Source organism: Amblyomma americanum, chromosome 7 (genome assembly GCF_052857255.1).
Source record: "Amblyomma americanum isolate KBUSLIRL-KWMA chromosome 7, ASM5285725v1, whole genome shotgun sequence".
Lineage (NCBI taxonomy): Eukaryota > Metazoa > Arthropoda > Arachnida > Ixodida > Ixodidae > Amblyomma > Amblyomma americanum.
In genome coordinates this window covers 125,738,446-125,758,082 of record NC_135503.1, presented here as the reverse complement: position 1 = coordinate 125,758,082, position 19,637 = coordinate 125,738,446, and the positions used below count along the sequence as shown (strand labels likewise).

Here is a 19,637-nt window from a genome sequence, read left to right as displayed (position 1 = left end):
GATAGAGTCTGAGAAGGCATACAATTGAATGTGCACATTTCGTCAGTTCGAATCCCTGCCGCAAGCTAGCCTCCAACTTGACTAGCACATGTAAACTATACGCAACCATAAATTGTATGACACCACACGGAACATTTTACGACGAACAGTTGCTTACAGTTGTGCGAATGTATAGAGTCGGCACAACTAGCGCCACATTGAGCTGAGCAAGTAGGGGGTGTGTATAGACGAACGACATGTGCACGATTCTCTGAAATGTCAGTGCTCAGCTTGCTGTGTGCGCCCTACCGCCGTTTGATTACGTCACCCTATATTTCGCAACACCATCCATCTGGCGGAAGAGGCGGCTACCAGTCAAGGACTGCCAGCCAGCCTGTAACCGCGGACGCGCAACTCCAAGTCTTCCAGGCCTGCGTGCCGGGGGCGGGGAAAATTGCTTTTTAGGGAAAGGAAATGGCACAGTATCTGCCTCACATATCGGCGGACACCTGAACCGAGCTGTAAGGGACAGGATAAAGGAGGGACTAAGAGAAGAAAGGAAGAAAGAGGTGCCATAGTGGAGGGCTCCGGAACAATTTCGACCACCTGTGGATCGTTAACGTGCACTGACATCGCACAGCACACGGGCGCCTTAGCGTTTCACCTCCATCACGGGGGCGGGGTTTTCTAGAAAAGTCTTTTCTGGTGGAAATTAAAGCAGTTCAATCGGGCGGGGCAAAACGTCTTTTGTGGTGGAAATTAAAGTAGTTCAATCAAAATTGCCATCGCTGAGATTTCCTTTACCATCTGCGAGTACACACAAACACGAGCCGCCGGCTTTCCTCGCAATAGTAATAGTAACACTTTTGCATTAGTAACGAATGCGTACATAGTCACCAAATTCCTTCACGAATTCTGGTACAAATGTCCCGCGCACCGTGCAAATTATTCGGAGGTTTTTGGTTATGCTGACTGACTCGATGGTTTGAACCGTGTGTTATTTTCTTTCCTTTCATGACTTTCCTTCTGTTTTAATTGTCTAGTTTATTTACCTGAGCACACGTTACAAGCATATTTTCTGTCAGTGGTTTCAATTAAGTGCAACAACAAATGCCCCATACCAGTTCTCTTACTGAACAGGCATTTTTTTTTATCCGGGGAAAAATGGTATGCAAATTGTTCGTTCAAAAACGGTGCGATTGTTCGATACTGTGTGCGCCGCAACAGTTTATTGTGTGTCAGTCCTGAACTGCATTTCAAAAGGAGGGCGTAGCGAGCTGCTACGCAGCGTTTATTTTTTCACTTCCTTGTCAACCACGTCTGAATTCGGCCGACCGATCCAAATTGTGCCTGTGACAGGGAGTGCTGAAGCTGCGTTCGTTTTACAAATGTGATTGCGTGCATGCGTATGGCTAAGGTGCGCCAAAGGCTCCCCTACAATCTTCTCTTCCGCTTCAGATGATCGAGGGCAGCCGGTATAAATGGCGAGTTCATCCAGGCTGTCTGCTTGGTGCGCTTTTCGTACCAGCAACCTTGAGGGATATACGCCGTGCGACCATGGCTTGCTTTTTTGTTATCTTGTCTTTCAAATGGTATATATACAGTTCGAATCTTTTTCATTCCAATTTTGGGACCTTTGGAGCCTCCCCAGGGAATTTCGGGGTGTTTTTCAACAGCTAGCTGTTCATCTCTCCAGTATACGGCGTCCAACAGACCGTCGCCAGTAGTGCTCGGAGGACGGCAGTGCCCACGCCTTGTTTCCGACCAAGTGAGAGTTTTGTGGATCTACTCTTCTGCTGTGACAGGTTTAGACCTGGTGGTAATTTTGTTGGGACCAGGGATTACAAAATAAGCCAAGCGGTGGGGTCAGCAGCTGTTGTCGGCCCTTGGCACACATCAGTCGATGCCCGTGTGCTCCTTCTCGGGGGGGCTGGCGGAGCCCGACTTGACCATCTTGTTCCACTCTTCGAGCTGCTGGATGGTGGCCGCGTTGCCGCCGCACACGATCACCACCAGGGGGCGGTCCTCCCTGAGCCGGCCTTGGCGGCGCATCTCGGTGACGCGCGCCGAGTACACGGCCGCCAGCGAGGCGCCACACGCGGGCTCCACCAGGGCGCGGTGGTCGTCTGCGGCGCGGTGTGTGTAGAGTTAATAGAGCTCGGATTCCGCGCGTACCTCGCGTTTTTTCAACACCACCGCGCTGGCGTAATTTTCTCCTGAACAAGCACCGAGCCCTTTCTTGCTCAAATGTCGCGGTGGATCATGGAAACTTAACTTATTTGAATTATTCATTTATCCTGTACATGGATAAAAATACAGATCTTAAAACATTAGAAAATGCAGGTACGTGACAATAACAGAAACTTGACTCAGAATAATAAATTTTGGTAGATTGTTCAGACAAAAGGACTAATCACCCCCCGAGCTTCGTATAAATTAGACCCTCAAGCCGTTCACACATGCGTTATTCTATAATCGGTAACTATACGCAGTACAGCACCATAGAAAGAGGGCATCCGAATACATCTTGTAGAGAGTATGTCGATTTTCTTTTGTGTGTCTGCATGCATTCACGCAGGATCAACTTTTTGAAATAGATAGCCATTCGCGAAAATTACGCAAGATTTGTTACTTTACAAAATTTTACAGATTGTGCAGCGTACTAATCGTCGTTTCTTTTTCATAAGCTGCAATGACAATACTGCAGGAAAGCCAGTGTTATATCTAAATAATACATTACCAGTGTTCTGACACCTTCACACTGGAAGCTTAACTCTCCTAGAACCCGCCATACCTAGAACCGGTCTTGTTATGTGCTGTATGCTTCAGCTTGCACTTGTACCTTTAGCTGCTACTGAGACCTCCACCTCTCAAGATGTTGCTGGAAGCGCCTCAAAGCGGCACTTAAAGGGCATTTAGAAGCATTACTCTTATCAGAACAGGTGCAACACTGAACATGTAACAGAAAATCAATTAAACCGCCCACGTGGAAGAAATTAAACAGGGGCCTATTTTCCTACGCCGTCGCCCACAGTCTGCAGCTTTGAGGCGTTAAACACAAGCACTATAGCATATCACACTGTTTCATTCAGGAAAAAAAAACGGGTACATTCAATGGAAACGCTTGAAACGTCAAATATTTTCATGCCCTTGCTAGCGATAGGAGATTTCCCCCACGCACGAAGCGACTGGCTCACCGGCGAAGCGGTTGCAGGCGTCGACAGCCAGCCGGTCGGAGAGCACCATGGAGTAGATGGTGCGCGACTTGTACACCTCCAGGATCCGGGTGCACACCTTGCGTACGGCCAGCGCCGCTGCTATGCTGCGAAGCAACCACCCGCGCAGAGGAATGCACGACCTTGGCGTTTTGTCATACAGCACCGCAAGTCTCTGCACGCCGCTTCCTCTGTGAATCGAGTCTCGCGTATCAAGCATGGGGCCTAAGCTGGTCGGTGCTTCTGGAACTGGCGGTGGATGCGAATGACAAAGATTCTGGTGGCACGTGGGCAGAAAATGCATTGCTGAGACTGCGCTCTTTGCTTCCAGCGTTAGTGGTTACGCGTACACATCGTTTGCCACGAGAATTCGCGTGTGCTAGCCTCTGCGCATGAAGGTTTGTTTGTTTGTTTGTTTGTTTTCCTATGATGGAACTTATTAAAAAGATTTAAATGTAAAGCGCCCCGTACCGTGCCAGTTAACCATAACGGGCTTAAACCGGTTAAAAATAAAGAAGAGAATTGCTAAAAAGAATTTCCAATAGCAGAAAGTACAAACACAAGGAAGGAACAAAGTAAATAAATAGAAATAAATGCACAAGCAAAGCGAGCGCGTGCAGATGATTTCCCATCACGCTGACTTCTCGCAAGAACTGCATGTCAGTCATTTTGCTGATGCCCGGTTACAGTGAACATCCCTATCCGCAGCGCACCGTTCGCGAATTATGGCAGATTGTGTACTTCCACGGCATTCATTTATAGACATAATATTCCAATATTCAGGAATGTCTACATGCTTAAATTCGCTGTGTACATATTCCAGAAAGTTAAAACCAAATACAATTCATTTGTGGCTAAGTATTAAAGCAGGAATACAGGTCATTACTTATGTACAACTTCCATTATTAGGTCATTCCACGGATAAAAGACTGACCGTCAGATCATGCTGCTATGCAACGAATATTCAAACATAATTGAAGCAGCAAAAAGTGCTTTCACAGCTCAAAGGTTCAAATATAAAATGCGGGTTTCTTTTTCCTCACTGCAGAGTGACACAGCACGTGATTAGATTCACATGTTATTTTTAATATAATCATTTATCTGTCTATAAGTTCCTTTCATGCACAAGTCTGAACGAGCCAAAACTTATTTGTCTTCTTGTTGTTGCATTCTCCCTTGTATTTGTCCGCAAACAATAGGATATTTCTAAACTTCATTTTGTAAAACATATCCTCATTTGTCTTCTTGGTCTGCCAGTTTTGTAGTGCATATCATGCCTCCAATTTTCTCTTGTATTTTTATGTATTCATATCCTATGAGCCGAAACTGAAACAAATTTTTTCTTCCATGTGTGCCATATTTTTTTATCGAGCTCTGGATACGACTGTAACTAATGCTTCTGAATGCTTATTCAAACGTTTCATCCTACTGAATGCATGCAATATACAAGGTGTTTAACCTAAGTCTTCACACAATTTTTAAAAATAGGCTTTTTGAGTTAGAAGAGCGGTTTTTCAGCATGGCATTGTCAACGGTGCAGTACATCAGAATACAGCTAAGATGTGCTAACTAACCGGCTTGTTAACTAATACTGTATACTTAACTCTAACTATTACTGTTAGGCTCCTTAAGTACTGAGAACCGTTTAGCCCACCGTAATTAATATCAATATCAGTTTTTATAATTTCTAAAACGCGGTTGTCCTTCGCGCTGTTGCCCAACAAATTTTGCCTACATCGCGCCAAAATAGATGCGTTTCCGAGAAGCTTGCGGGCACAGCAACCTCTCCAGTGCACGTAGCTGCTCCAAATAGCCGAAAATTGTTGCGTCAGAGCGCGGAGGATAACCACCTTTTCAGAATTCTAAAAAAAGAAAGGCCGCCACCGTCTGGAAGACGTTGAAGTAACGAGAGTTAGCTGTTTGGTTGCCGTTTTGTAGCGGCTGCTGAAGAGCTTTGCTAAAGTGCGTTAAGACTTGTAATGGCCATTTTCTGCGTATAGCCGTTGTGTGTTTACCTGTTCGCGTGTTTGTGTTTGTCTGCCTGTTTGTTTAGACCCGGTTTTGTGGCAGGATGCTCACCTGCCCATCTAATGGGTGGGGTGAGCATGAGCAGGCTGCCCGCCATGGCAGCTGAATTAATCGTGAGAGACTGCTCGCGAAGAGCAACCTGGGTCGCAACCCAAACCAAGTCCCGCCGATGGCAGCACCTGCCATAAAAGGGAAGTGGCGCATCGCTTGACAGCTGCACCACTGTGCCAGGAACGCTAGGAAGACTCGCAAAGATCTATGAATGTAAAGAAGAGAATGGCCAATTCCGCATATATGGACAATAACCCATTATCGCTACCCGAACAACTGCCATCCGTGAACAGTGGACCTGAACACCGAAACCGAAGTGAACACCGAACTGCTAGCCCACCTTATTCGTACTTGGCCAAAGTACGCAAATTGAACATCATTTTTTTCTAGCAAGAGGCGACCTGTTCGCTCCTTTTATGCCAGGACGTGGGTGAGGCGATGTGAAGCGAAGGTAACTTTCTGGTGCACCACTATATACTTCAAGGTGAATCTTATAAGGCAAACAGAAGTCAGATCCAATACAGATGCCTAAACGGAGTCCAAGTCTAGAACGCTATGCTTCCCGAATAGTGCAGAAACAGTGGACCTTGTTTGTTCCTCGTAGTGGTCCACTGCATACATTTCCACACAGCAGGTGACACGGGTTTTGTAGCGATAGCTACATTACGGTAGCATTTCGAGCCTTCAGCGTGGCGGTGGCACGTGACCGGGACGGCGGTACACGTGGTCACGTGGTTGGTCACGTGACCAGCCACGTGGTGCCGAGCTGCTGCTGCTGCCGGCGGTGCGGCGCGCCGGCGAAACCGAGCTGCCACATCTGTGCGCATGCGCCGTTTCAAGTGGAACGAATATGAAGAACGAACGCCCAGAGGAACGGAGCGGTGAAAGACTGGCTTTGCAATTCTACTGAGCATTTTTCGGTTGGATAACGGTGTTTTTCTACCATAAATATGTTGCCTTAAGAGTGTAAGCCTTCTGGCAACGGGTACACATTTTTTCTGCCATAAAGGATGTGCACTCTGTCCGGTCAGGACAGCAGCGACAGCAAAAGAATCTTTCAAAGATTCCAAGTCTAATGCGACATAGAACACAAATGTCCCGGCCAGAAGCATACGCTGCAGTCCGTGCTGCTCCATACGTGTCAATGAATGGCGGCGTAGAAGGCGCGTGTCGAAACGGACTCCTCGAGCCTTTTATAGTTCCCGCATATCCTGCGTGGGCCCGGCGACCTCCCAGCTGAGTAACGTTAGCGTTTGCGTTATCTGCGCGCGCGGACAAGCCGCCGCTCGCACCTGGTGATCTTGGGCAGCGTGACCTGGCTGCCGGCCCTGAGCGAGGCGCGGAAGGAGTCCGCGCCTCGGGTCTCGACGGCCAGGATGGGCACGTCGGCCCAGCCGACGGCCTCCATGCCCTGAGAGAGGCCGCACACCAGCCCGCCGCCGCCCACGGAGGCCACCACGGCGGCCGGCAGCACGCTCCCCATGTCGTCCTTCATCTCCGGGACCATGGTCGAGTTGCCCGTCCTGCAGACGCCCTCGAGGAGCAACGCGACGACGTGGCGGGACGTTACAGCACAGCGCCACAGACCGCCTAGACAAGCGTGTTTCCATGATTGCGTTCGTCGGTTCGGCACGGTATGTTTTACTACACGTCTAAGAAGGCCCTCTCAGCGCAGTAATGTCAAACACATCTCATATCACAACGCGCATGTCAGATAGTTCCGGGCGCTCATAAATTTTTGAGGAACAATTATCGGGAATTTTGAAGAGCAAGAGAGCATTTTTTAGAGTAGTTTGCGTTCCCAACCACTGAGCATGTGTGAAAGTTTAGGCAGGAAAGACAGTTGGGAAGGGCGAGAAAGGGCTGCATGGGAAGTCCAATTGCCTCTTGCTATAGTGTCCTAGATACTATAAAATGCGCTCAGTTGAAAAAAAAATGAAATTTTACAGTTGGCATATCAAGCCGTTTCGCACTGTATGAATGCGGTCTTTCAAAACATATTTATTTCCGCAAACGCCTCGCGGTTCCTCCTCGAATATAATGTAATTCTCAAACAGTTAATAATCATTAGAGGTTAAATAACCACACCGCAGGCTCCACCTGCGTGAACCGTTAGCGGTTTCACGAGAGAGATTAGCAACAATTGTCAGGAGCCTCATTACCGCGCCATCTACTTGCGCGTGGCGCTGGCTGTAGCAGTGGGCGCTTACCATATCATCGGATTGTCAAAAGGGTGACAGTAGTAGCCACCTGAAATGTGTTGGAAGCGACACTGAGCATGACGTAAGGACGAAAAGAAATTGCAGAACATTCATTATTACCATCGTCATATAGCGCTAACCACATGTGGCGATAATTTGTGGTGACACGCCGCGCGATGGCATCGCCCGATGAGCCGAACCGCTGTCGCTCAATTTCTGGCCGTGCCGAAAATTTCGCTCATGGCCCCGAAGCCGCTCGCGAGACTATAGCCAATAGCAGAAGGCTTGGGGGGTACGTAACTTGTGATTTAAATTTGTTGTGAGTGAAGTTTTTTTTTTTTTTGCAGTTCCAGCGAAGAAGCTGCCGACTCTCGCTATGTCTGAGCAATGCCGGCCATGCATCGCAACAGTTCAGTGAAAGATTAGTAGTAGCAACAGAACAAGAAAGGCGCTTGTGACGTACATATTGTTAATTATTATGGAAAGGTGAGGGGGAGAAACGTCACTTTTGTGTAAATCTTAGCACCGCTAAACGTTGTTCGGCAGCACTCATGCGTTGGACGCCCCACTCCAGCTGTAATGAACATAATGTTTTGCGCGTGTTTTTATCGCTTTAGCATGAACTAACCACGCGTACAACATGTACATATTTTTTTATTGCGTAAATAGATTTTGTATATATTACCTTGCGCCCATCCTTTCTTCCTGTCTCCTTACCTCTCTAATTTCATTTCTCCATTCTGCCTGCTATCCTTTATTTACGCTGCCCCAACTCAGGTGCTTCAGTATCGATGGCAGATGCCGAGGATGGAAAAAATCTTTGCCTTCATTTTCCTTAATGTTTTAATAAAACCACTTCATCATCACCCTGCGCTGTGTCCCTTAGAAATTCAATGTATCACCAAATAATTCTCATCAATGCTTTTATCGTACTTGATGCTGGTTAGTTTTAAAAACGTAATTCTAGCACAGCGATACTCCCCTGATGACGCGAGGTGACTCAACGACGAGGCAGCGGCAACAGAGCAAAACTGAAATCGCGTCGCTCTATCGCTAAGTCTTGTCGCTTCGTGCAGGTGCACCAGCGGCAGCGGTAGGCGACGGCCGTCGTCATCGTACGTCGCGTGTACATAAGAAGTAACCGCACGAAGGTGGTGTTGCTGGTGGACGTCCCCAGGAGCATCGCCTTCATGCGGTTACTGTTCATGTTGTGTCGGGGGCAGAGAAGAAGATGGGAGACGAAACCCCAAGATCAATAAAACAGAAAAGAGCAAGAGCACAGCCAAGAGGAACATTGACCCTGACCACTAGGGAGGTGCGCGCGTCCAAAGTGCGCCTCCGATCGCTCCCACGCTCAGCCACGAAGAACCGGATGCGCGGCTCCGGTGGCAGTCGCTTGCGAGCCGCCTGAACGAACAGTCGTGTCTACGATTCTCTTTGAACAGTTTTCTTATTTTTGCAATTAGCCAATTAATGCAGTCATTAAACTTTACCGGAGTTTTTCTGTGGCCTGAAAAACGACCGAACGCACATGTTAAGCTACGTCAAAGGAGGGCAAAGGCTTCGTATCCATGCATACTTTGTCTCATCTGCCCAGCTGATTCTCTGCAACCGCCTGCTACGTTGACCTTTTCTTGAACTAAATTCTGTTCGCATTTCGATGGAGGTGAAATACTAGAGGCCCGTGTAATGCGCGAGGTCAGTGCGCAGGTGCTCGAAATAATCCGGACCCTTCACTAGAGCGTCCCTCATAGCCGTAGGCGCCGCAACGTTGTTCTCCGGAACCAACGATGCAGCCGCGCAATTTTTCGAGGAAGATATTGGCGGCCGATGGAGCCTTGCACAACCTCTTCCTTGCATACATACTGGCTAGCGTCTGGCGACCGGAATTTTTCATCGCTGGAAATAGATTTCGCGTGGAGACATGAACATTGTCCTCCTTGACATGAGCGGAGAACACCGGGATTTCCCACTGAAAACTCATCCGCGGCGCAGGATTTCCCTGTCGGTAAAAATTTGCACCGAGGCGGAAGCTTGGGTTCGTTGGTGTTGGGCTTTGTGTTGAATAATATTTGATTGGGAACATCAGACATTTATTTGGTTGGGATTAATCGGAAGTGCGCATCCTCTAGAGTGCTCTAAAACAACTTCACAAGAGAAGCTCTATCAGAGGCAGTGCCGGTATCGCCGTCTCTCGCCGTTAAAAAGAACGAGCACTCAGGCATGATTGCGTTGCACAAGAGATGGCGCTGGCAGCACCATCCTTGCAGGGGAACATTTTCTTATTTTTCACCAATCGAGGCAAGTACGGAGTACCGTATGCAACAAAATACAGAACAAACGTGACTACCGACTGCTACATCTGTGCGAAGAAGCCAACTTTTTGGTCAGGAGAAGCATTTCTGGCTGCTTTCTTGAGCGACGCAGCATTCGACACCCCTCAATGCTGAACGCATGCTCGCAGCTTTTCTACGACTGAGAACCTCGGTACACTGCCATCTCCGCAAAAAGAAAACCGCAGCACAACTTTCCGCAAACTCTCGCTCTTCTAGGCCGTGACATCCGTCTATTCCGTGCCTAAAACTGTAATGAGGTGTAAAGCTGGGCGAGTTGAATCGGATTGATCGTGAAGGTAGCGCGAAAGACGAGGACGAAAGGAAGAAGCGAGACACGACACGAGCGCTATTTTGCAGTTATATCTTCATTTGAAGAACGCGGAACAGAAACGAACCTGACGAACTTTCTAGTAAAGAGTAAAAAAAAAGAGAAAAAGGCAAGAACCAAAAAGATAACATGAGTATCGCTGGGCAAGATGTTCGACTGAAGAGGAAAGCTGAGTAAGAACACGTAAAATGGGGCACTATATTGAAAAGATCGCTGTTATAGTCAAGTAACACCAGAAGTAACCTAGTTCCACGTGTGGTTTAGATATGTTAGTTCATTCGCAATCGGTGCAACTGACGGTGCACTTATACAGGATCCTCCCAGCATAGATATGTAAAAAGCCGCGATAATCTCGCGTCAAAGTCGATCCTTATGTGTTGCTAATATTGCGGCTTGTTCACAAAGTGGGTTAAACCTTAACATTCAAGCATGTTGTCGGCCAGACGTGAATACTTTGATCCTAGATCGTAAATTTTCATGTTCGTTCAGTCGCACGTTCAGACAACGTCCTGTTTGCCTTGCCACAGGTAACCGGGAGTTTGTACACCACGCCTTATTTACATGGAAAGAACTCTGAGGGATATCATGCTATAGCTCTTTCTCTGTTTTGTCTGTTCCGATCAGTTATTTTTCTGCTTTTGGGAGCTTCTTTGGGGCCGAAAAAAATTCTTGGACATTATAGCACTTAGCCACATTGCTGAGTTTGTGGGAAGGTGGTGTTTTTATGGCAGCACCAGTTTTTTTTTCTTTTTCTAGCTTGTTGTCGTCATTTTTCTTCTTGGGTGGGTTTCCTTTCACCCATCGGATATGTTTTTCGCAAGCAGACCTGACTGCGCTGTCCGAATAGCAACCATGCAGGCATTGGAGAATCAGGGTGATATGAGTGTTATGTGAAAATACTGGAATATATCTACAACGACTGCATAGCTTCCATAGTCTTTCATAAATTCAGCAATAAAATTCCAATAAGGAAGGGTTTCAGGCATGAAGACACGATCTCGCCAATGCTATTCACCGCCTCTTTACAAGAGGTGTTCGATAAGAGTTCATGGATAATACCTAAGTAATTTGTGATTCGTTGATGGCATTTCCTTGCTAAGTCACTTAGGAGATGAGCAGCAAAGCACGATCAATGAGTTAGACAGCAGAACAGAACTGTAAGCCCTTAAAACAAACATGCACAAAACCAAACTAAGCTTCAACATTCTAGCAAGGGAACAGCAGTTCACAATTGGCAATGAGCGCCTGGAAATGGTAAAGGTCTACTTAGGGCAGGTAGTGACAGCTGGTTCAGTGACTGCTGAGGGAAATAACTAGAAGGATAAGAATGGGGTGGAGTTCATATGGCAGGTTCTCTCCGATCATGAATGGCAGTTTACCAATGCTCTCCAAGAGAAAGGTATACAGCAGCTGTTATTACCGGTACTCACCTAGGGCGCAGAAACGTAAATGCTAACAAAGAGAGTCCAGCTTAAGTGAAGGACAACGCATCGAGCTATGGAAAGAAAAATGATAATTGTAACGTTAAAGTGTCCCTGAAGAGGATGTTTGAGTTTATCTATAAAATCCTCGCATTATGTAGAGTACAGGCCATTGATTGTTCATGCCGCGTACAAGACCTCAAAAGCCAGTCGATAGTCTACAATACAATTTTTAAAACTCCCGCTTCCCCGCCTAGCGGCGACCTGCAGTGGTAGGCTTTCGCCCGAATCCGCTCTCGTTACGTCAGCAGCGGACTGCTATCATTGGTTCGCGAGTGGGCGAGTGCGAGGGGCCGGCGGAGGGGCGTCGACATTTCAGCGTTCAAAAAGTGACGAGAGGAGAGGTAAAGGCGCGAAGACGCGGAAATTGAAATTTTGACTACAGATAACTCAGCTTGCCCAGAACGCATCTAAGAAATTCTTGATGGGGGATATTTTTGGTGCGGCATCCTTTAGTATCCTACCCATCTAAAAACGGCACACAAAAAACACGGAAACACAGGGAGAACAGGACGGACAAGAGCGCACTAAAAACTGATGCGTGGTCGAAGAAACACATCTCACTCGGTGAGCATGCGCCAGAAAATTCAGCACGTGTCAACAACATAACCCAAATCAAAAACATGACGCAGCTGTACAATAAACATACGGAAGAAACCAAGAGAAAAAGCAAGACAAAAATCTCAACCCATCAGGTGACCGAAGCACACAATGGGTACATTTAAAAAGCAAAAAAAAAGCATTAAAACGTCACTAGTACGGCTACCAGATACCGAGGAAATTGCGTTCTTTTCCAGCAATAACACCGAAGTAGAACTGACACACAAGACCGTTACCTGCGGCGATTATGTTCAAGGCCTCCAAAATCTGTCTATCAACTCTTTTTATTCCGCGCCCGATGATACTTGTCTCACTCAAGTTGGGCATACAGCCGCCCTCGCATGCAGTCCTTGCATTTATTGCAGTGCAGAGGCAGGTTCGAACCATGACCCTTTCTTAGCGACGAAGCGTGGTCGCACAACGTTTCGTTCACGCATTTCCCCGTCTGGCCCACGTATATTCGGCTGCAGCTAAGGGGAATGCGATACACGACACCTGTCGCACAAGGAACAAAGCTGGTCTGGTGGTTAACCCCACAGGAAGTTTCCTTCGTGTGCCCTCCGTCAACAAGCCTGCACAGCTTGGAAAGCTTATGCGGAGCTGAAAAACATGAGACGAACACCAGCCTTCTGGGCTACCTTCTTAAGGCTGTGCGGCACCGTGTCCATGTAAGAGATCACCTCGCAGGCCTGTTTGAAGTATTCTGTTCTTGGGTGCACGGTTGACTCTCCGGTTTCTTCTTCTTTCGGTAGCCCTTCAGTTATGACTCAGACGCGGCACTGATTAGGTCCAACGGGAAACCCGACTAATTCAATCTGCTAACTTGTAAGTAAAAACTTTTAACCCTGTGTTTACACGACTTAGACAAGGCGGACCGGAGACACGAAGACACCAAGCTCCTTATGACTGACTTGGAATAGGAGGATGCGAAAGGTAAAATTGCCTTCTTCGACCTCGACGTGTAGGCCCAACAGACGTGGTCGACCCCCCGAAAGCACAGCCGCAGGTCAAGAAATTGAATGCACCCATTGTTCGGAAGTTCAACAGTGAATCTCAGGGAATTAGAGCAACCCACGAACAATCCCATCACCACATCTGAGTCCAGGGCATTTTCAACAGGGATATTAAGAGAAATCAGAAAGTTGTCTACATATCTGTAAATTTTCACCACCCCCACATCCACAGATCTTAGTTTCTGCTCCAGCCTTCTATCAAATTGGCCAGGGAAAATTTCGGCTAAAACTGGAGCCACACAGGACCCAATGGACGTACCCCGCCTTTTAACATAGAGGTTGTTGTCGTAACTAACAATTGTGGTTTCCAAGTAGCATTTAAGCAACTGCAAAAAAGAATTCAAGGAGTCAAGGACATACCACATGCGTTCTGAAAACTAATGAATCCCGTACTCTCTATCAACTCACGAACAGCAGGAAACAACTCATCATGTGGTATAGAATTTTTAAAACAGTTCGTCCACGTCCACAGAAATTGCGCTGTTGGCCGCTGGTGGCGAAGATGCACATCGAATCTTTCTCGAGACCCCCTTTCACAGCCCCTTTAAGAATCGGAAGCGGGCAGATTGAGTGAGGGAACAAACGCTAGTTAATGACATCCTATTTGAAATCACGAGAAAGAAATGGGCTAGGGCAGGGCATGTGATGCGCAGGCAAGATAACCGCTGGTCCTTAAGGGTAACGGAGTAGATTCCAAGAGAAAGCAAGCGTAGCAGGGGGCGGCAGAAAGTTAGGTCCGTGGTTGAGATCAAGAAGCTTGCGGGAATACGGTGGTCGCAGCTGGAAAAAGTCAGGGCTAATTGGAGAGACATGGGAGAAGCCTTTTCCCTGCAGTGGGTGCAGTCAGGTTGAAAAAAAAAACTGCTGAAAGAAGCTAGATGTCATGCATGCAGGACTTGATGAGGACCAAAATAAGGCACGAAATAACTTTCGAGTGGCTCGAGGCTGAATGGAGTAAGGGTTTGACCGATCTAGGATGATGTCGCCAATATGCATGGCTCTGTTTGAAAGAAAGAGATCAACACATCTGCTCCGATTTGTAATCCGGAGGTTAGGCCTCTTCAGGAGACAACCAAGTGCCTTTAGCCTCTCCCCAATTTCTCCTGTAAATAGCCTTGAATAAATGTTTTCCCCCACCACCACCACACTGCGGACACCATATGTTGTCCGAAATAGTGACTGAAAAAAAAACATCTAGAAACTGCAATTTAGCCCGGCCGGCTATTCAAAGATAACGTGGAGGACGCGCCCACTTTCACGAAATACCCTTAAAGTGTTGACGACCTGAACAGTAAAGCGTTAAATGTCCACAAACACCGGGTATCCATCCACGTATCTGAATAGAGAGGAACACAAGCCGTTAAGGTTGACGTTGAGACACCTATCCACACTACTTAGGAAGATGTCTGCAAGAACAGGCGCTGCGCGCGAACCGATACAGACGCCAGACGTCTGATGCTATGTTTTACCGTCTCAAGCTCACTAGGGAGACCAAGGGCAGAAGAAAACCAGTTCAATAAAAGACTCTACAGGGACTCCTACACTATTTCTGAAATACATCTCGTCACTGGACTTGCAGATTCAGTTCTGCACGCTATCTATAAGGGCTGCGTGAGATAAGGAATAATACTGGTCGATGACACAATGCTACAGGCGTTAGTGTTGCCAGGATTTGATTTCTACAAAAAACCTACCACTTCATCAGAATTTCGTGCCAAAAAAAAAAGGATCGTGTATATGAAGGCCTGACAGGTGCTTTACTGGTAGCCCGAGAAAACATGTTGCCATGTGTTCCTTTCTGCAACAATCACACGGAAAAGGATGTCTGGCTTGTGAGTTTTCGCCGAGAAAAACACATGTAAATGCGAGGCTTTCGCATTTTCGACTGCTGAAACAAGAGCGTTTAGACTGAAGCCTTTCTGTAGCGCAACGGGCTGCTTTTTAACTTTAGATGTTTTCACATGGCCAACATTGATGTTGTCGATAGTAGTCCGGCCTTTCGCAGCATACATGCTCTCAGGAACAAAAAAAATGCCACAAGAGAACCACAAACTACAAGAAAATATATAAAACGTAACATCCCTTAGGGCTCGTTCCTTGCAAATCAGGCGTGGTGTACGAACTCCTGGCTTCCAGTGGCAAGACCTACATAGGACAAACAGGAAGTTGTCTGAACGTGCGACGGAACGAACATGAAAATTCGCCATCAGGATCAAAATCTTGACATCTGGGTGACCGCTGCATGAAATGTAAAAGTTGTAATTTCAACCACCTGGTGCTTTTTTTACCGTTCACTGACGTCGCACAGTACATGGGCCCCTAGCGTTTCGCCTCCATCTGAATGCGACCGGTTTGCTGCTTGTTTACAGGAGGTTTTCCGATAACTGGATTGGGAACAGTTGGGGACAAGTTTGCGGGCTAGCCACTGGCAAAGGCTAGGGTTTATTGCAGAGACATGGCAGAGGCCTTTTTCTTGCAGTGGGCGCAGTCAGGCTGATGATGATGATGATGAAATGCGACCACCACGGCAGGGAACGAACCCGCGCCTTTGAGATCAACAGCTGAGTGCCATAAGCACTCAGCCACCGCGGCTGAATGGGTTTGTTTTGAAGATAATGTACTATGGGTCGTGTCGCTCAGCTTTTCTCCTCAAACGGATATCTTGCCAACCCGCCGCGGTGGCCCAGTGGTTAGGGCGCTCGGCTACTGAGTCGGAGTACCCGGGTTCGAACCCGACCGCGGCGGCCGAGTTTCGATGGAGGCGAAGCGCAAAGGCGCCCGTCTTCTGTGCAATGTCAGTGCATGCTAAAGATCACCAGGTGGTGGAATTTATTCCGGAGCCCTCCACTGCAGCACCTCTTTTCTTTCGCTCCCACCTTCCTGGCTTCCCTTACAGCGCGGTTTGGGTGTCCACCGAGATATGCGAGGCAATGACTGCACCATTTCTTTTCCTCAAAAACAATTTTCATTTTTCCATTGCCAAGCGATATTCACGTTATATTTTTCGTTCCTAAGGTTTTCTATCTGCCTTTCATTTTAGAAAAAAATCACGTGTGTTTATATTCTGTGTTCTTGCAATAAAGGTTTAGTTGCAATATAGTGCTCGTGTCGCGTCTTCTTTTCTTCCCTTCGTCCTCGTCTTTCCGCTACATTCAAAATGAGCCCAAAACTGCGCCTACCTACTAGGAAGAGCGGCTTACTGCCCGACTCAGCACTGGCTCCTGGCACATGCCGGAGCTGCGGTCGCCGCCTAAGGGGCCCCGTACAAGCGGCATATCCATCCCCCTTTAAGATAGATGTTCTTACGCTGTGCTCAATATCTCGAAACATACTGCCATCACTGTTCGCGTAACAATGCGTTTCTGTTGTAACTCGAGGCAGACCTGAACCCACAGATGGCACGATAAGTCTCAAATTCTCGGCTCTGATTAGGTCCGAGGTGGCATTTCCTCTCTGCAGAAACGCGAATCGAGGTACAAGTCCTGAAACGAGAAGCGGTGGCACATGAGCGACTACGTGCGCGATCGAGGAACATCGCATTCTTCCTTCAAGGAATTTCTTGCGTTGTTGTTTTAAAGAGGGGCTAACCGATGGTTGCCGAGGCTAATGGAGTGGATTTAGAGGGAAGGCAGCCATTGCAGGGGGCGACGGAGTCATATGGGAAGATTAGATTACATGTACTATAGGCACGAATTAGCCTATATTAAATTTCCGGCGTCGCGCCAACGCTCCCGCCATGTGCTGCTTCTTCTAGTTCCATCATGTTTTAGCCATCAGCTGCTCCTAAGTTCTGTCTTATCTTCGGCCAAAGCCATTGCGCTAGTGAAGCGCAATCTCAGCTTACATTGATGGACACTGCAGCTCAGCCCGGGGGAGATGGGCTCCGTAAAACGGCTCTCAGCGCGAACAAAAAATGCGGATAGTGTTCCAGAAGGGTCTCTCAGTATGGGGTACCTTGTTAATTCAGTCTGTACATATCGTTAGTTCCCTTGTAATAACTACTGGCGTGCTAGTCCGCGGCATGAGAGACAGAGCGGTGGCATGTGTTGGGGGTAGTTGGGGCCGCACCTTCTTTGGAGACGATCTCGCGTGCCCGCTCGTCTGCTTCGTCCCAGGAGTTACCCTTCACCTCGACGCGAGCGCCTTCGAGCTTCAGCTTGTCGACCATGCGTCGGGGCACGTTCTTGGAGATGACCACCACGGACTCCATGCCCAGCTGGCGCGCACCGTACGCCACCGCCATGCCGGCGTTGCCGCCCGACGCGATGACCACCCTGGTGGCGCCCTGGCGCTTCGCCTGCGCGCGGCGGCGACGAGAGGGCGGTGCTGTGAGCCACTGAAATTCGGTTGCCGCGGCCAGGCTCGAATCCACGAACTAGCGCTCAGCAGCCGAATGTCATAGCCACCGCGTCGATTTAATGAAACGTAAGGAGGTAAAGCTGAATTGCACAAGGGATATTTATTGCGTCTATGACACGGCATAGGTGGATAATGGTTGCTTGCAGAGCTATTCCGAAAAGACAGAACGAGCGAAATGCAAAACAAATGGCGGTCGACAAGATGAAGGAAGCCTTCTTGGTTTTTAAGCAAGGTTTAGTCAGTATTTGAGAGCACGAACGGACAAGCCAAAACCAACATTTTGATTGGCTAAGCGGTCACTGAACGGAAGAGGTAGCACATTTCCCCATTTCAACGTAGCTACCTGCTGTAGGAGAACGCTGTATCACAATTGGAGGCATGGTACTCGAATTGTTCTGGTTTCAACATACTTTTATGAAACATGGTAAAAAAAAAACACGTGTTTACACGAATCTCCAAGCAGGCTTAAGATTCCACTTTTATCTCAACTGATTAACCTGCTGCACCTCACAAGAGGGATCTCGACAAAATAAGCGGTTTTCGAGGCCCGTGCCCTGCAGACATTACTAGTCATACATAACTGTACTTCCATGATCCTTCTTCGATATATGTCCATATTTAGCTGCCTCGGCCTATAACCAATCTGCTAAAAAACAAGGAGCCTCTTGGCATAGAAGCCCCAGAAAATGGCTAAAATACAAAAGCTTACGCGTATTTAGATTGCGCGCGGCAAATGACAGGCACTCCGCATCTCAATAGCTGCTTTGTCTGAGCAGACGGCACACGGGGAACTAAGCACTGAGCAAGGACCGAATACGTACGTCCTGGCAGAGGACTCCCATGCCCCTGATCTTGAAGGATCCAGACGGCTGGACATTGTCCATCTTGATGTAGACCCGCTGGCCGTAGATCTGCGACAGGGGTACACTCTCCAGGAGCGGCGTGCGGACGTGCAGCGGCCGGGACGCCGCCTCCTCGGTGGCGGCCATTGCGAGGCTGTGCTGGGGAGGGCCACCGGGCGCCCCGGGACGCATGCCCCGCGCCTATGCGTCAGCTCTGTGGCCGGCCCTAGGGCGATGCCATGACACGAGGCACGCACTTCTTCTTCCCTCCAACTGTGTGGCGCACGGAAGTACTGAAGCGTAAGCCAGCGTGGCGTCTAACATAGCGAAACAGGAAGCGGGCTATGCGGGACACCGTTGTGGAGTACTCCAGGTTAATTTTCCCGCTGAGAAGGTTCTCTAAGGTGCGCTGATTTTGCATGCCACTCGGACGTTTTTTGCATAATTCAGCCGCCACAAAAGTACAGCCGCTGCGGACGGTATTTGAACCCGACGACTCGGGCCTAGCAGCTGAACATTATAAGGCCTCTTAGGCTTAATGCAGCGCCCAGTTCAGCATCCTCTTCCAATATAGGGCACTAAGCCACAGAGACGACTTCACTACGTTTATTGAGGGGTAGAGGTAAACACATGTCTGAACGATTGGTATGACGCAAGCGAGAGAATAATCTGTCCGGGTTATTTTCTTTGCTAGATTTTCCAAATTTTCCTTTCGACTTGCAGCCATTTTTCTAGGCTTGAGACTTAATAAATTCGTTCTCTGTTTAAGATGGACAGCCAAGTTTATAGATTCAATGACTTCTTGAAAAAGGCATCAAGGTTTGTAGAAAACAAAAAAAAAAGATGTCCCGTTGAGACGAAATTGGTAACTTTTTGTCTGACATGATTAGAAAGAGAAGACGTTTACACAGTGCAATGTGACTGCCATCGGCTACATTTCATCTTGCGTACGACTTCGAGTTCCATCCATTTCACGTACGATAGAACGAACGTAGCTTCCCATACGTTGCGTTTACGTCATCTTGCTAAGCGACACCTGCACAGTAATGACTGCTTCTTATGATCTATAATAAATAATCCGAGGTCGATGTCAGTAAGATGGCTGAAGTAGTCTTGCTGGAAGCAGCGCCTCGATATTATATAGGCGTCTTACATACGCTGAGTAGAGCTCGCGAAATATCAGTAAAAAAACTGCAAATGATTA

At 47.9% G+C, this 19,637-nt stretch overlaps 2 protein-coding genes across 3 annotated transcripts in view; one reads left to right on the top strand and one right to left on the bottom strand.

Moving 5' to 3' along the window:
* LOC144099536 (uncharacterized) overlaps positions 1-19,637 on the top strand; it is a 325,768-nt gene that overhangs the window by 174,409 nt on the left and 131,722 nt on the right. The gene's annotated exons all lie outside the window — the stretch shown is intronic.
* LOC144097441 (L-serine dehydratase/L-threonine deaminase-like) lies at positions 1,585-19,044 on the bottom strand. 2 transcript variants are annotated; one of them, XM_077630160.1, is made up of 6 exons: positions 18,413-19,042; positions 17,301-17,529; positions 7,484-7,523; positions 6,566-6,796; positions 3,177-3,301; positions 1,785-2,105 (listed from the first exon to the last, which is right to left on the bottom strand). In XM_077630160.1, the coding sequence occupies exons 1-6, from the start codon at positions 18,623-18,625 to the stop codon at positions 1,876-1,878; spliced, it is 1,068 nt and encodes a 355-aa protein (XP_077486286.1). In that variant the 5' UTR covers positions 18,626-19,042; the 3' UTR covers positions 1,785-1,875. The 2 variants fall into 2 exon arrangements, with proteins under 2 accessions (XP_077486285.1, XP_077486286.1); XM_077630159.1 differs by lacking the exon at positions 7,484-7,523 and having other exon boundaries at positions 1,585-2,105; positions 6,566-6,807; positions 18,413-19,044.

What these genes read in the sequence shown, in the direction of transcription:
- LOC144097441 (XM_077630159.1), bottom strand. Translation starts at nt 18,625, where the DNA reads ATGCGTCCCGGGGCGCCCGGTGGCCCTCCCCAGCACAGCCTCGCAATG. An exon ending in CGAGATCGTCTCCAAAGAAG is followed by an intron (nt 6,808 to 17,300) that starts GTGCGGCCCCAA and finishes TTGCTCCTCGAG; the next exon opens with GGCGTCTGCAGGACGGGCAA. An exon ending in ACGCTGCCCAAGATCACCAG is followed by an intron (nt 3,302 to 6,565) that starts GTGCGAGCGGCG and finishes GTTGCTTCGCAG; the next exon opens with CATAGCAGCGGCGCTGGCCG.